At 36.7% G+C, this 16,167-nt stretch overlaps 1 protein-coding gene across 8 annotated transcripts in view; it reads left to right on the top strand.

Moving 5' to 3' along the window:
* The window catches only part of DCAF6 (DDB1 and CUL4 associated factor 6), a 131,379-nt gene that overhangs the window by 2,477 nt on the left and 112,735 nt on the right, over positions 1-16,167 (top strand). For all 8 annotated transcript variants that reach the window (XM_055323980.1, XM_055323979.1, XM_055323978.1 and 5 more), the window contains exon 2: positions 10,798-10,859. In XM_055323980.1, the coding sequence (XP_055179955.1) occupies positions 10,798-10,859 (62 nt within the window). The remainder of the gene's footprint in view (positions 1-10,797; positions 10,860-16,167) is intronic.

Below are 16,167 nucleotides of genomic sequence, written 5' to 3'. Positions count from 1 at the left end.
ACTGTTTAAGTACTGATTTAGATAAGTTTATATATTAGTGTTTTTTTCTGGTTCATTTAGTTCAGCTGTATCTATGACAGTTAAAATATGAAACTCTACATTTCCGTTTTTTCCCTTCCTCCTTTAAGTGTGACGTTTGCACTGGGTAGAGGGAAATTGAAGAGCAAGAGTTCCCTGACATCAGTAGAAAGTCTGAATTACAGATTTTCAAATATCAGCGTGCATGTGTGTGTGTGTATGAGGTTTCTTATCTTAATGTTTTAAGTGTATGTTAATAATATATTCTTTATAGTGTATTCTCAAAACAGCATCCTTTAAAAGTGGTTTTCTAAGTACTTGAAAATAGCTTGTGAAGTAATTTCCTGACCTTAGTAGACCTTCTTTACACCATTTTATCTAACTCTCCCACACCCCTGTGCTAATCTTGGTTTAGCATTCAGGAAATAGTAAAATCCGCATTTAGTAGTACCTGAATCAATGAGTTTTTAAAAAATAGTATTTTAGAAAGTAGATTCCTTTTTTATTTTGAGACTTCAAACATTTTGGTTGTTTACAGTATTGTAGGTTATTTTTTCAATTTATTCCCATTATTTGCATTTTTAATAATGAATTACTGCTAAATAATTCACAGATAAAATTGACAGATTTTTCTTGTAATGTTTACATTTCAAATTATTTCATTATAGCATGTGTCTTTCTAATAGTAGTATTCAAGCTTTGCAGGTGATTTCAAATTTGATTAATTACTACTTTTCCTCCTATCAAAGAAAACTAAAGTTCATAAAACATCTTGTTATGTTGTGGGAATGAAGATAAATAATTTTTCATAAGTTATTTAGAAGAAAACGATATATATGTTCACTTACAACCTCCAAATTCACAAGAGTCACCTGAACTAACAGATTGTTGTTTGGTTTACCATGGATTCAGAAGCTAGGCCAGCTATTGTAATCTTTATGAGCTTGATCTAAATTTCAATGTAGGATTTATCTTTTTATTTTTTAAGATTTTTATTTATTTATGAGAGACATAGAGAGAGAGAGAGAGAGAGAGAGGCAGAGAAACAGGCAGAGAGAGAAGCAGGCTCCATGCAGGGATCCCAATGCGGAACTCAGTCCTGGGACTCCAGGATCACGCCCTGAGCCAAAGGCAGTCACTCAACCCTTGAGCCACTCAGGCTTCCTGGATTTGTCTTTTTATTATTTATCTATCTATTTATCTATCTATCAAAGATTTTATTTATTTATTCATGAGAGACACACCCACAGAGAGAGAGAGAGAGAGGCAGACACACAGGCAGAGGGAGAAGCAGGCTTCTTGCAGGGAGCCTGATGTGGGACTCATCCTGGGTCTCCAGACCACACCCCGGCCGAAGGTGGCGCTAAACCACTGAGCCACCCGGGCTGCCCACACACACAGCTTTATAAAGATAAACATGCTTATAAAATACACTGGTTTCTGTACATTTCCTCTTTCTATTCATATTCCTCTCATTTTAAAGACTTGCCCACAACTTGAATTTATACTTTCTAACCCTTCTATATATAAGGACACTAACTGACAAAAGAGTAAAGGAACTTTTCTAGGGAGTTGCCATGATATATAGTATGTTTAATATAAAATGCTTAAACTATGATTAGGGAGTGTCCTGGTCAGCTTGGGCTGCTGTAACAAAATAACATAAAATGGGTAGCTTATGAACAACCAAAATTTATTCTCTCAGTTTTGGAGGCTGGAAGACTGGGAGTAGGGTGCTCACATCAGGATCTTGGTCTTGTGAGGAGGGCCAGCTTCCTGGTTCATAGCCTTTTCACTGTAACCACACAGGGCAGAAAGAGGGTGATAACTCTCTGTGGTCTCTTTTATAAGGGCACTAATCCTAACCTAAGCACATCTCTAAGATCCCACCTTCTTGAAGGTTAGGATTTCAACATAGGGATTTTTGAAGGGACACAGCCATTCAGACTATAGCAGGTAGCCAATGATAGCTTTATACTGGGATTAGGAAGTCTTTGTCGTTTGAATGTCATTGGAGCCAATATATATTGAAATGGATAATTTTGCATTTGGATTATTCTTTTTAAATATTTATTTATTTTAGAGAATGTGCACAGGGGAGGGGAAGAGAGAGAGAATCTCAGACTCTGTGCTGATCATGGAGTCCAACACAGGGCTTGATCCCTTGACCCTGAGCCGAAATCAAGAGTTGGATGCCTAAGTGGCTTAGCCACCCAGGCGCCCCTACTTTTAGATTATTCTTTAACATATCCTGACTACATCTACATTATGTAGTTCTTCATGTGTTGCTAAGTTACAATATATTATATGAGAGTCTGTAAATTCTGATTTATGCTTCCTTGTTAGCTACTGGGGAAAAGTTGGTGGAATATATGTATTTTGTTTCTTTAGTCTTGAAATCTCAAAGTTGAAAGCTGTCTGATTTTAGTAGTGAGCAATGACTGTCAAATATGACAAATACATGTAATAGAATAAGCTGAATAATTCCTGAAGATAAGACCACCAAAGACATCAATCATAGCAACTGCAGGAGGAAAATAGCCCTACGGTGGATTTCATTTCTTCCTTGTATAGGATGAAAGTGCTTAGAAGGGATGGGAGCTACTGGTAACATAGAATTTATATTACAGGGGTGTTTTAGGTCAGTATTTCTAGAATGTTTGACCATGATCCACAGTAAAAATATATTTATATGGCAACTTGTGATACACACCTACAACACACCTACAACTAAAATAAAAGATTTTTCGAGGTGGTGGTGTTACTACTTTCTGTTATGTATCATGTTAAAAATGGGGTTGTTGACCCAGTAGATTATTTAATGCATCTTGGCTTGAGGTTTGCAAAACTATACTAATGGTTTGTATTTTTAATAATTATAATAGAATGTTATTAACTTCAACAGTTAATAGGTTGGGTAGGTTTACCAAGTACTTGCAGCAGATTAAAAAATATTTAAAACACTACTGGTGGAATGTCTGCATGGTTCAGTGGTTAAGCGTCTGCCTTTGGCTCAGGGTGTGATCCCAAGGTCCTGGGACCAAGTGCCGAATGGGGCTCCTTAAGAGGAGCCTGCTTTTCCCTCTGCCTATGTCTCTGCCTCTCTGTGTCTTTCATGAATAGAAAAAAATCTTAAAAAAAAAACAACAACATTGTAGGCTAATAAAGAAAATATAAATAATGAAATCTTATTTACCCTCGGGAAAAGTAACTAGAATAGGACCCTTTTCAATTCTTATTTCTTCGTAATACGACTGTTTTCCAAAATAGTTGTACCATACTGTGTTCCCACAGCACTTGGCATTGAGTCTTCCTAATTTTAGCATTTCTAGGTATGTGGGTATAATAATATTATTATTATAATTTCCATTTGATTTATTCCTAATGGTTAGTGATATTGAATATCTTTTCATGGCTTATTTGCCCTCCGTATATTTGGTTAAGTGTTCAGATGTACCTTCTTAATATTGTAAGAATTCTCTATATATTCTCGATACAAGCTCTTAATCGAATACTCATTTTGCAAATATTTTTCTCCCAGTTTTTTTTCTTTTTTTTAAAAAAATATTTATTTATTCATGAGAGACACAGAGGCAGAGACCTAGGCAGAGGGAGAAACAGGCTTCCTGCAGGGAGCCTGATGCAGGACTCAATCCTGATCCCAGGACCCTGGGATCATGACCTGAGCCAAAGGCAGATGCGCAACCACTGAGCCACCCAGGCACCCCGTCTTGTCTTTTCTTAACAGCATCTTTTAGTTTATGCTTTTTCTGTCTATTTAGGAATTTTTACCTAATCCAAAGTCACAAAGATTTATACTGTGTTTTTTTTTTTTTTTCCCCCTAGAAGTTTTCTATTTTCAATTCTTACATTTAGGTCTATGAACAATTTTGAGTTAATTTTTATATGTGCTGTGAGGTAAGGGTCTTTTAATGTCTTTGCATATGAATGTGCAGTTGTTCCAGCATCATCTGTGAAAAAAACGATCTTGTCCCCTTTGTTGAAAATTAATTTGCCATATATGTAAATTTATATCTCTACCATGTTCCATTGAGGTAGGTGTCTGTCTTTATGCTAGTTTTTCATGTCTTTATAGTGAATATTGAAATCAGCTAGTGCAATATTTTGAACATAGTTCTTTTTGTTCAAAATTATTTTGGCTATTCTGGGTTCTTTTCATTTCCATGTAAATTTTTTTTTGTTTTGTTTTAAATAAACTCCACCTCCATTGTGAGGCTTGAACTCTTGACCCAAAGATCAAGAGTTACATGTTCTATTGACTAAGCCAGCTAGGCATCTCTCATTCCCATATAAATTTTAGAATCAGTTTGTCAATTTCTGCAAAAAAGACTATTGGGGTTTTGATTGATACTGTGTTGAATCTATATGTTATTTCAGAGAATTACAGTCTTTACAATATTGAACATTCAACACATGATGGTCATTTTTGTCTTCAATTATTTATGTATTCTTTCATTTCTCTAATGTTTTCTATTTCTCAGTGTACAGTCTTACTCATATTTTTTGTATTAATCCTTGTACCATAATATTTTAAATACTATTTTAGATAGTATTGTTTTTTAATTTCAGTATCCAGTTCATTTTGGGTGTATTGAAATATAGTTGATTTTTTTTATTTGATTTTTTTATTAGCCTTATATCCTGCAACTTTACTAAACCTACTCATTTCTTCTTCTTTCTCTTCCTCTTCTTCTTGTAATGTCTACCCCTAACATGAAGCTTGAACTCATGACCCAAAGATCAAGAGTTGCATGCTCTACCAACTGAGCCAGCCACACACCCCAGTTACTTCTTACAACTTTTTTTTTTTTTTTGTTGCAGATTTCGGGGATTTTTATGTAGATGATACCAGTGCATTTTAAAATAGTTTTGCTTCTTCCTTTTTTTACCTGTATTTTATTTTTCTTCTTTTTCCCTTTTTCATGCTTAATTGCACTGTCCAGTATTGCCCCAGAATCTTGAGTGGAAGTACTGAGAGTGGGCATCCTTACCTCATTCCTCATCTTCGAAAACATTTGTTTTCACTATTAAATATCTTGTTAATGATGTGTTTTTTGTAGACACCCTTTGAAGAAATCTCCTTTCTTAGATTGCTGAGAATGGTTGTCATGACTAGCTGCTGAATTTTGTCAGTTTTTTTCCTGCATCTATTAAGTTGATTATATGATTTCTCTTTCATTAATTCTGTTAATTTGGCATATTAGTGTATTGAATTTTTTTTTTTAAGATTTTATTTATTTATTCATGAGAGAGACAGAGAGAGGCAGAGACACAGGCAGAGGGAGAAGCAGGCTCCATGCAGGAAACCTGATGTGGGACTCCATCCTGGGTCTCCAGGATCACACCCTGGGCTGAAGGTGGTGCTAAACCTCTGAGCCACCGGGGCTGTGGAGCTCCAACCTTCTGATGGTGAAAGTCAATATGTCTGTTACTTTACTTCCAACCACAAGTCTTGTGTAAAGACTTCTTTCTAAGAAGTATACAGGAAAGGAATTCTGGGAATATGGTTCAGTGTGAGTTGACACATTTCAATGCCAACACACAATGTTAATTATTTTTCAGATGGGAGGAGTTTCCTGCCTTTCTCTCAAGGATAGGCAATGTGGGCAATATATGCTTTTATCTCTTTCTTGGGGTAGTTGGCGTTGCCTGAAATGAGAGTGAAAGTTTCCTGCCTCAGAGATAGGAGGCATTTGCTGAGGCCATTTCTGTCTGGAGTTTCCCCAGTGACTTTAGCTTCCCCAGAGAGAAGGGCCTGAAAAGTGAGTGGAGTTTCATTCCTGTGTCCTACCAAACTGGGACTCTTTCTTGTCTTCTGCCCTATTTTCCATGTTTCTTGTGAGCTCTTGATAGAAGCTAATGGAAGAGAGCTGGTGGCTGAATGAAGGACTCTACCTGTCTATAATCTCAGAGATTCTCAACTGTCTCGCTAGGCCATAATTGGCCTTCAAGCATTCGGTTTGAATTTCACTGTTTTCTTCTTACACACTTTAATGGTAGCCCCCTTGTCTTGTGCTTTGTCAAAGATGAAACAGTTCTGTGTTCTGTCTCACCTCAAAGGTAGTTTTGTCACCCTTTGATTTTCAGTACTCCTGGTTAGCTGTTACGGTGCAGTAGTAGCCAAAGAAGATTATTTTAAGGAGATAGCAGTTAGCTGTGACAAATTAAGACTGAGGTCATGAAAAATGTGTCTTGAAAGGGCCCACTGATTTATCAATAACCTATGATTTCTAAGAATAAAGCCTGTGGAGAGGAGGGAGCCACAGGGACAATGCAGGGCAGGGGAAAGACCTGACAGTGAGCTCAGGAAGGCAGTATGTGGAGATGACTGGGAAGGTTGGCCTAAAGACAAAGAGCTCAAAGGACAATAGAGTGAAGTAAAAAAATTTGTGTAAGTGCTTTTCTATCTCTTTCTCTCACTATCACCAGCCTTATTCTTTTTCCTTAACTGAACTTACCTCAACTCCTAAATGAGGTCATTTACGAAAAAAAAAACATTCCTCTCTTTTCAGGCAGTATTAACTTAGAACAATACCACCTGTACATAGGGAGAGAACTTAAGTTTAGAGCTTATCAGGCACATCTATAAGTTTTGAGTATGGTGATTAATTTACTCCTGACAATCTGTTCCTATCAAATGTAAAACTTACAGAAATGTAAACAAAGGCTCTGAGAGGTTATATTTTGCCCAGCTTATGCATAGAATGTTCTAAGTTGGGCATTTGAACCTGGTTTAACACTTCTTAGCTCAAATATCACAGAGTGTAATAAGGGAGATAGGTGTGTGAATAAATAAGTTACAAAGCTGTTTAATAAGTTATACAGCCATTAAAAATGAGCAGTAGCTCTATACTGTCATTGAAAGATGTTCACTCTCTATTATTGAGGGAAAGCATTATAGAACAGAATGAATGTTATGATCCCATTTACTTATTCACTGATTCAGCAAATGTATATCGAATGCCTATTTTGTCCTAGGTACTGTTCTAAGTAAGCATTTAGGATGCTTGGGTGAACAAGAGTGTTTCCCTTTTATTGAGCTTATAGTCTATTAAGATAGAATGTCAAAGCAGTGATGGAGTTCTGAGAGACAGCATGAATTGTAGGAAAGACTTGAGTAGGAAACCACAGGGATAGGTAAATTCACCTGTAATAATTGTGTAATTGTTGTGAGACAGTTCTCCATGTCTCTTGCATTTGTGCACATTTGTGAGCTGAGGCACTGGCTGCTTTGTTCTGGACTATCTTTTCAGTGATAGATATATAGGAAATAACTTTGGAAGTTACAGTATCTCTCTGGAGCAGAGGGCAGATTTATTTATTGTCTAACAAAAGTAATGTCACTCTTTGGGCAGGTTTGCTTGATATTTTAAAAAATTTGGATTCCCTCACTTCAGGGTCCCCAGTTGTGATTCAAACCCATTGCATGTACAGTATTCACCTAGACTGCTCTGTATTTCCCTGTGGAAATTGAGGGACAAGGAACAAGTGTGAACCTGAGGCTTAACACTGCTTGAGTAAAAAAATCCTTTGCCTCTAACTCAGGAGACTTGTGTCTTCTGCAGGCATTCATGAGGTGGTATAGCAGGTACTTAGCTTATAAGTAGTCTAGACTTCACAGTTTTTAATAACAGGTATGAGTTTATTTTTATTTTAACTTGAGGGAGCTCAGTTTTTTAAACTTACAGTTCGTTTTTGTTTTCGTTTTTTAAATTTAGATTTAATTAACATATAGTGTGTTATTAGTTTCAGAGGTAAAGTTCAGTGATTCATCAGTCTTATATAACACACAGTGCATATTTTATCACGTGCCCTCCTTAATGCCCGTCACCCAGTTATCCCATCCCCCCATCTCCGTCCCCTCCACCTACCCTGTTTCCTATGATTAAGAGTCTTTTATGGTTTGTCTCCCTCTAATTTCTCTTATTTTGTCCTTTCTTCCCCTATGCTCCTCTGTTTTGTTTCTTAAATTCTGCATATGTGTGAGATTGTATGATAATTTTCTTTTATTGACTTACTTCATTATTTATTTATTTATTTATTTATTTATTTATTTATTTATTTATTTATTTATTTATTTTTATGAGAGTCACAGAGAGAGAGAAAGAGGGGCAAAGACACAGGCAGAGGGAGAAGCAGGCTCCATGCACCGGGAGCCCGACGTGGGATTCGATCCCGGGTCTCCAGGATCGCGCCCTGGGCCAAAGGCAGGCGCCAAACCGCTGCGCCACCCAGGGATCCCGACTTACTTCATTTAGCATAATACCCTCTAGTTCCATCCACATTGTTGCAGATGGCAAGTAGTGCAATTGCTGGGTCATAGGGTAGCTCTATATTCAACTTTTTGAGGAAGCTCCATGCTGTTTCCCAGAGTGGCTGCACCAGCTTGCATTCCCACTGACGGTATAAGAGGGTTCCCCTTTCCCTGCATCCTCGCCAATATCTGTCATTTCCTGATTTGTTGATTTTAATACCATTCTGACTGGTGTGAGGTGGTATCTCATTGTGGTTTTGATTTGTATTATTTCCCTGATGCTGAGTGATGTTGAGCATTTCTTCATGTGTCTGTTGGCCATTTGTATATGTTCTTTGGAGAAATGTCCGTGTCTTCTGCCCATTTCTTGATTGGTTTATTTGTTCTTTGGGTGGTAAGTTTGATAAATTCTTTATAGATTTTGGACACTAGCCTTTTATCTGATAAGACATTTGCAGATAACTTCTCCCATTCTGTTGGTTGTCTTTTGGTTTTGTTGACCATTTCCTTTGTTGTGCAAAAGCTTTTTATCTTGTTAAGTCCCAATAGTTCATTTTTCCTTAGTTTCCCTTGCCTTTGGAGATGTGTCTAGCAGGAAGCTGGTGTGGCCAAGGTCACAGAGGTAGTGCTGTCTGTATTCTCTAGGATTTTGATGGGTTCTTATCTCATGTTTAGATCTTTCATCCATTTTGAGTTTATTTTTGTGTCTGGTGTGAGGAAATGGTCAAGTGTCATTCTTTTGCATGGGACTGTGCAGTGTTACCAACACCATTTGTTGAAGAGACTGTCTTTTTTCCATAAGATTAGTTGACCCTAGTAAACTTACAGTTCTTTATGGCGTCTGTCAGCTTCTATTTTTTGGTAGTGCACTTAATTACTAAAAGGGAAAAGGAGGTTTATACTAGTTTGTTCTGGAAGCACATTTAGTGGGATGTGTGGACAACACAGTCATTTTGATCTCCAAAGTCACATACAGAAATATCATTCAGGAGCTGTTACATAACTGTAATGTCTCAGTGCATGTTTTTATGTGCAGGTTTCATGTGTAGGAGTTCTTGCTAGAAGAATTTACTTTGTCTTCTATTCTCATGTCCCACCACCATTTTCTTTAGACAGAGATGGCTAGAGCCCTGTTTTCAAACCTAGATTTTAAAAATTTTGGGAAAAATTTTTTTGGTGCTGCTGCTGCTTTTTTTTAGCACTTTAATGAATTTTAATTACCATCAAGTTGTTAATTTGAATACTGTTTCTTAACTCTTAATTATATAACTCAGTGGGATTGCCAAGCCTGCCGTTGGCCAAAGGAAGAAAAATTTTTTTAATGTTTTCTGTTTACTAGTTAGCATTTTTTAAAACTGAAACTCAGATTTGAAAAGTTAATTATATAAAGTACAGCCAATTCATGAAAATACTTTACTAAATTTCTGTTGGTTGTTTTATTCCAATGTTTCAGAATCATACAGCATTCCCCCCCACACAAAAAAGAAAATTCTTTAACCCACATGTTCATCCTTTACCTAGCCAGCTTACCAGTTATAAGCGAGGAGAAAGAAAGAAAACAATTTGGCTCCAAGAAGATCTTGATCTTTATGTTGAATGGCAAGAACAAATAATAGAGAAATCTGTCCCTTGTGACAGTATACAGAGAGCATATCAAATTTAATTTTATTTGAGAGCTCATCAGCCTGATTACTTAGCTAATTATTGTTCTTTGTCATATATTCAGCTTCTTTTCATTACAGCTTCTGAATAAACATGAAGCTTTTTGGTCCTTCTTTGGTAAAGATGATTCATTTTTTTAAAGGGAAACATATTTCTCTTTTTCAAAGGGATTTGTTCTATTTTTGCAGTATTGTTCTACTATTGATGGACATCTAGGCTGATTTTATTTTATATTTTGCTGCCACATTTCATCATTGTAAGATGAACTTTAAAATATTTCAACATTTCTGAAATTGAGATGTGTTTAAAAATAGGTGGTATCTTACTAAACACTGTTTGCCAACCTATTTAAGATTCAAAACTCTATCACCTACTTCCAGTCCTCTCTTACCTTCTCTCTGCTTTATTTTTCCATAGAATACTTTGACCAGGTGACACATTGTTTATAGTCTTTCATAAGCTCATTAGGGTGCAGGGATCTTTTTCTGTTTTATCTCACACTGGACTCCTAGCTCCTAGAACACTGCCTAGAGTGGAGTGAGTACTAAGTATATTTGTTGAATGAATGGTTGAATTAAGGGAATATTTAAATGATTACTGTGGTCCAGACACTATCCTTGAATGACTTAATCTCTACAATAACCACATGAGATAGGTAAGAACTACCTAATGAGGAAATGAGGGCTGAGAAGGAGGTTAAACTACTCAATATCACTCAGTTTGTAAGTGGAAGAGTTGAAATTGGAGTTTCCTCATGCTGGATCCTGGGCTCTTACCTTCATTGTTACACTTTTCTCAACAAAAATGACTTATGATTTATTTAGTTGTTTCTTTTTAAACAGGAAGAAGAGAATTTATCCAAAGACTGAAACTTGAAGCAACCCTGAATGTGCATGACGGCTGTGTAAGTAATCACTATGAAGGACTTTAATACTAAGTGCTCAAATATTTGATTAAATGCCCCATCCTCCCAGAAGAGATTATGACTACCTATAATAAAACGGGAGAATAGGGATCCCTGGGTGGCGCAGCGGTTTAGCGCCTGCCTTTGGCCCAGGGTGCGATCCTGGAGACCCGGGATCGAGTCCCACGTCAGGCTCCCAGTGCATGGAGCCTGCTTCTCCCATTGCCTGTGTCTCTGCCTCTCTCTCTCTCTCTCTGTGTGACTATCATAAATAAATAAAAATTTAAAAAAAAAAAACGGGAGAATAAAGCTTTATGTTAAAACATAATGAAGTAAATTTTGAATTTAGAAAAGTATATGGGAGATTTTTTTTAAGCACAGATGACTTTTCTAATATTATCAAAAGGCTTCTAAGAGAAAAAAAGACTTCTATCTCTTGTAGTCCACTGATACTTATTTTGTGAAGGTCACTAGTGATTACTTGTGATTACTTCTTAAGAAATTTAGACATTAATTAAACATATGTTCTTTTTTTGAAAGACATTTTTCTCTTGGTTTCTGCTGATACCACACTCTCTTGGTTCTCTTTGTATCTCATTGACTCACTGCATCTTCTTTGTCTTCTTAGCTGACTCCTCCTCTTCTTGACCTTTGATGTTGGATGTATCAAGACTTTGTCCTGGCTCCTCCCAGCCTCTTTCCTCTTCACTTTTCTAAGACATACTCTCCTGTCCCATTGCTAAAAAACTACAACCACTTCCATCTCTCCAATTCTTCCCAGAACTCTAGATTCATGTATCTGGCTCTCTACTTAACATTCCCTGTTGCATGTCTAATAGGCATTCCAAATTTAGCAGGGCCAAGATAGAATCCTTTTCCTTTTAATTTCTGTCATGAAAATTTTAGACATGCTTTTCATGTACTTATCAGGTGGATTTAGCAGTTACCAAGATTGGGACACATTTTCCATTTCATTTTTCTCTTTTTTTCCTTGGTGAAGTATTTCAAAGTAAATCCCAACTATTATATCATTTCACTCTATATGTGGCCAAAAACAATGGACTTTTTTTATGTAACCAAAATGCCATTATATAATTTAACAAGATTGACAGTGTATTTTTGGTATCATCTGATACACAGTCTATAATCAGATTTCCCTCCTTGTTTAAAAATGTCTTTTTATAGTTGTTTGTTCAAAAAAGGATCTAGGCAAAGTCCCTTCCTTGATTGCCATGCCTCTTAAATCACTATTAGACTAGAGCGGGCTTCCCGTTTTTTCTCCCTGCTATTGATGTGGTACAGATTCTGACTCAGTTTTGCTATAGACTGTCCCACATTCTGGATACTGATTTGATTTCTTGTGTTGTCATTTAACTTGTTTTTATATATTTTTTATTTCCTGTAAGTGGAAGTTACTTCTGGAGGTTTGATAAGATTCAGATATAACTTTTGGGGCAGGAGTATTTACAGATGATACTATATGTTTCATATTATGTGGAATAAAGAGGCACAAATGTTTTTTTCTATTTTTAATAATGGTAAGATTGATCATAAGAGTGAGGTGGCTAAAACAAAGACTTGATTTTCCCTTCTAAATCTATAGCCTACATTTCAGTAAGTAGCACCACCATTTATCCAGTTAATATAAAGCTAAGAAATTTCAAGTTATCCTTGATTACTCTCTTTCCCTCAACTTCCACATCTAGTCTTATCCATAGATAAATTCTCCCTCCAGAATATATCTGGAATTACTCCATTTCTGTCCCTATGCTGCCACCTAATTTGAAGTTTCTTCCCTCGCCTGGACCATTGCAGTATCCTTGTATTGGTCTTCTCATTATTCTACTGACTCATTCAACACATAGATCCTAGAATATAAATTACTCCTTTTATGTTATTTTCTCCTTTTTACCTCTAGGATGTAAGACTTACAGTATGGTTAACAAAGGCAGAAAGTTTGAAAAATGTCTTTATGAAACAAGCCCTATGGTCTGAGTTTGCTAGGCTATTTTTTTTTAAATTTTATTTATTCATGAGAGACACAGAGAGAGGGAGAGAGGCAGAGACATAGAGGGAGAAGCAGGCTCCCTCTGGGGAGCCTGATGCAGGACTCAGTCCCAGGGACCCAGGATGACGACCTGAGCCAAAGGGAGATGCTCAACCACTGAGCCACCCAGGTGTCCCGCTATGCTGTTTTTTGATAACTCCAAGAGTCAGCAGACAGTAATTACCAGCAATTACTGAAAGTCAGCGTATTTATTTACATGAATAAGGAAGGGTATATTTTTCCTGTTATATTAGAATACCCTATTTCATTACAGAAGTTTATCTTATCAGTATACTTATTTTTTAAAGTTATTTTTATTTTTATTTTTTTAAAGATTTAATTATTTGAGAGAAAGGGAGAGAACATGAACAGGGGCAAAGGCAGAGGGAGAGACAGAGGCAGAGGGAGAAGCAGATTCCCCACTGAGTAGGAAGCCCCATGTGAGGCTCGATGCTAGGACCCTGGGATCATGACCTAAGCTGAAGGCAGACACTTAACTGACTGAGCCACTCAGTCTCGCCGCCGCCGCTGCTGCTGCTGCTGCTGCTTCTTCTTCTTCTTCTTCTTCTTCTTCTTCTTCTTCTTCTTCTCCTTCCTCCTTCCTTCCTCCTTCCTCCTTCCTCCTCCTTTCTCCTTTCTTCTTCTTCTTCCTTCTTCTTCTTCTTCCTTTTTTTTTTTTTTTAACACTATGCTTCTAAATTGTTGTGGTATTTTTGAAAGGTACTGATACCAAAACAAGAAAGGTAAAACTCTGAGATGTAAGGCCAAGGAAATCTATAGTCTTACAGATGCCTTGGGTAATTTTGATCTAGGTGATCCATGGATCATACTTTGGAAAATACTACTATAGCTGCCTATTGAAAGCATGAGACTTGAAAGGAAATTACAAAGAAAAAGTTACAGTGACAAGTTCCTTACTGTAAAGAACCCAGCATTTAAGTAAAGAGGGAAAAAGTTTCTGTAATCCTGTCCACCAAACTTCTCTTTTTCCCATCCACAATTATGGAATTATAATTATGTTGTAAGTACAGTTTAGGTATGTATTATTTATTTTATTTATCTATTGTTACTATTTTTTAAATGTAGGCTCCACCGATTGTGGAGTCCAGTGTGGGGCTTGAACTCACCACCCTGATGAGATCAAGACCTCAGCTGAGATCAAGAGTCAGATGCTTAAACAACTGAACCACCTAGGTGTCTTTATATATTTTATATATTTTTTAAATTTTTTATTTATTTATGACAGTCACAGAGAGAGAGAGAGAGAGGCAGAGACACAGGCAGAGGGAGAAGCAGGCTCCATGCACCGGGAGCCCGATGTGGGATTCGATCCCGGGTCTCCAGGATTGCGCCCTGGGCCAAAGGCAGGCGCCAAACTGCTGCGCCACCCAGGGATTCCCCTCTTTATATATTTTAAAACAAAAAACACATTTGGGGGGAGCAGGTCAAAATAATATATACACATGATTAAAAACAGATCATAACAAAAAGTAATAGATGTGTCTCATTCTCCCTATTCCTTTCTCATTGTCAGAAACAAATTCTTTTCATAATTTTTTATTTCAGATCTTCTGATGATTTTCCATATCCATGTATTATTCTTATGTTTATCTTTTTTGAATTAACAACTTCAAACATTGTCTACTGAGTTCCTGCTATGATAGAAGAGGATTTAACCTATTTATAAAATGCCCATTTTTTACGATACAGGCTTCTTAGAATTTTTATATTACTGTTCTTAGTCTCTACCCTGGTCAGTTGAACTTTAAACAACATATGTAAACATCCTTTTGTCTTTCTGCCATTTAGAGATAGTATCTTTTGAATTTTCATTCTGTAAGAGACATTTAATTCTTTCATTTCATTCCACCTTTTTTTTTAAGATTTTATTTTATTTTTAAATATTTATTTATTCATGAGAAACAGAGAGAGAGAGGTAGAGACACTGGCAGAGGGAGAAGTAGGCTCCATGCAGGGAGCCTGACATGGGACTTGATCCCAGGTCTCCAGGATCATGCCCTGGGCCGAAAGCAGCGCTAAACCACTGAGCCACCCAGGCTACCTTTAAGATTTTATTTTTAAGTAATCTCTCTATACCCATCATGAGGCTTGAACTCACAACCCAGAGATCAAGAGTATCGTGCTTTACTGACTGAGCCAGCCAGGCACTCCTATCCCTCCACCTTTTTATCTCTATTTCACACCTCCATCAGCTCGTACGCTTTTATATTCTGAGTGTCAGTTACATGCACCCTTTATGCGTGTCCTGGGCATCTTCTGTAACTTGTCTATGTTTTGTAAAAGTCAGAGTTTAGTAAACGGTGTTAGTAAGTCTTATAGGTATATGCACTTTCCTTACTTTTTGTTAAACTCCTCAAAATAAGGAGAGGGTGGAAAGAAAATTTATAAAGAAAACTATGTGATAGATCATCTGTTTGTAATTCTCAAGTGCTCCAAACTCTCCAGGAGGTTTCCAGCTAACTAACAATAGCCTTATTGCTTGCAGGCCCTGTGATTTGTCACTTGCCTTCTCCAGTTTCATCCTGTAACTATGTTCTCAGTTACACATATTTGTTCCAGTCACACTTATCTCTTCGCTGTTCCCTACATACACCAAGTATGCCTCTGCCTTATGTATTGTATGCCTTCTCAGAATCTCTTACCCCCTGTATCTGTAAAGCTCACCTGATTTCATCTAGCCTTTAAATGTTACCTATCAGAGAAGCTTTTCCTAATCACGTTCATCAAATAGCTCCCCATCCAGATCAATATCGTTCCTTCTTCTGTGTTTTTTTTTTTTTTCCCCTTCATGGTACCTATCACTATCTGAAACTATAATTATACAAACACATGTATTTATTTGTTCATAGTCTATACTATACACCTGCCCCAGAACAGTGGACTAAAAAAAATCTTTAGAAATGATTTACTTCATCGAGTCTCAGAAGGAGTGCCTGGTACATACATGGTGCTTATGATTGAAGAGGCAAAGTATGTGTTATGTATTATGACTTTATATCTTTAAGAATCAAAGGTCACATCTTTGTCCTTACCCAAAGGAGAATTTTCTAGTATTAATTTCAGATGGATTCTCTCATAACGGACAGTTACCTGTATGATATTCTCAAATTTTTACAAGCTGTGAATTCTGTGTCTTCTCATTTTTAAATTACTCTCAAATTTTATTGAATATATTCTCAAAATATTTTTCTAAGGATGAATGGAAAGTAAACTTTCTTATAAGCTTAACCATATGTTTTT

Source organism: Nyctereutes procyonoides, unplaced genomic scaffold, assembly GCF_905146905.1.
Source record: "Nyctereutes procyonoides isolate TBG_1078 unplaced genomic scaffold, NYPRO_anot_genome, whole genome shotgun sequence".
Lineage (NCBI taxonomy): Eukaryota > Metazoa > Chordata > Mammalia > Carnivora > Canidae > Nyctereutes > Nyctereutes procyonoides.
The sequence above is the reverse complement of the archived record's forward strand: the minus strand, read 5'-3'. Positions and strand labels throughout refer to the sequence as shown.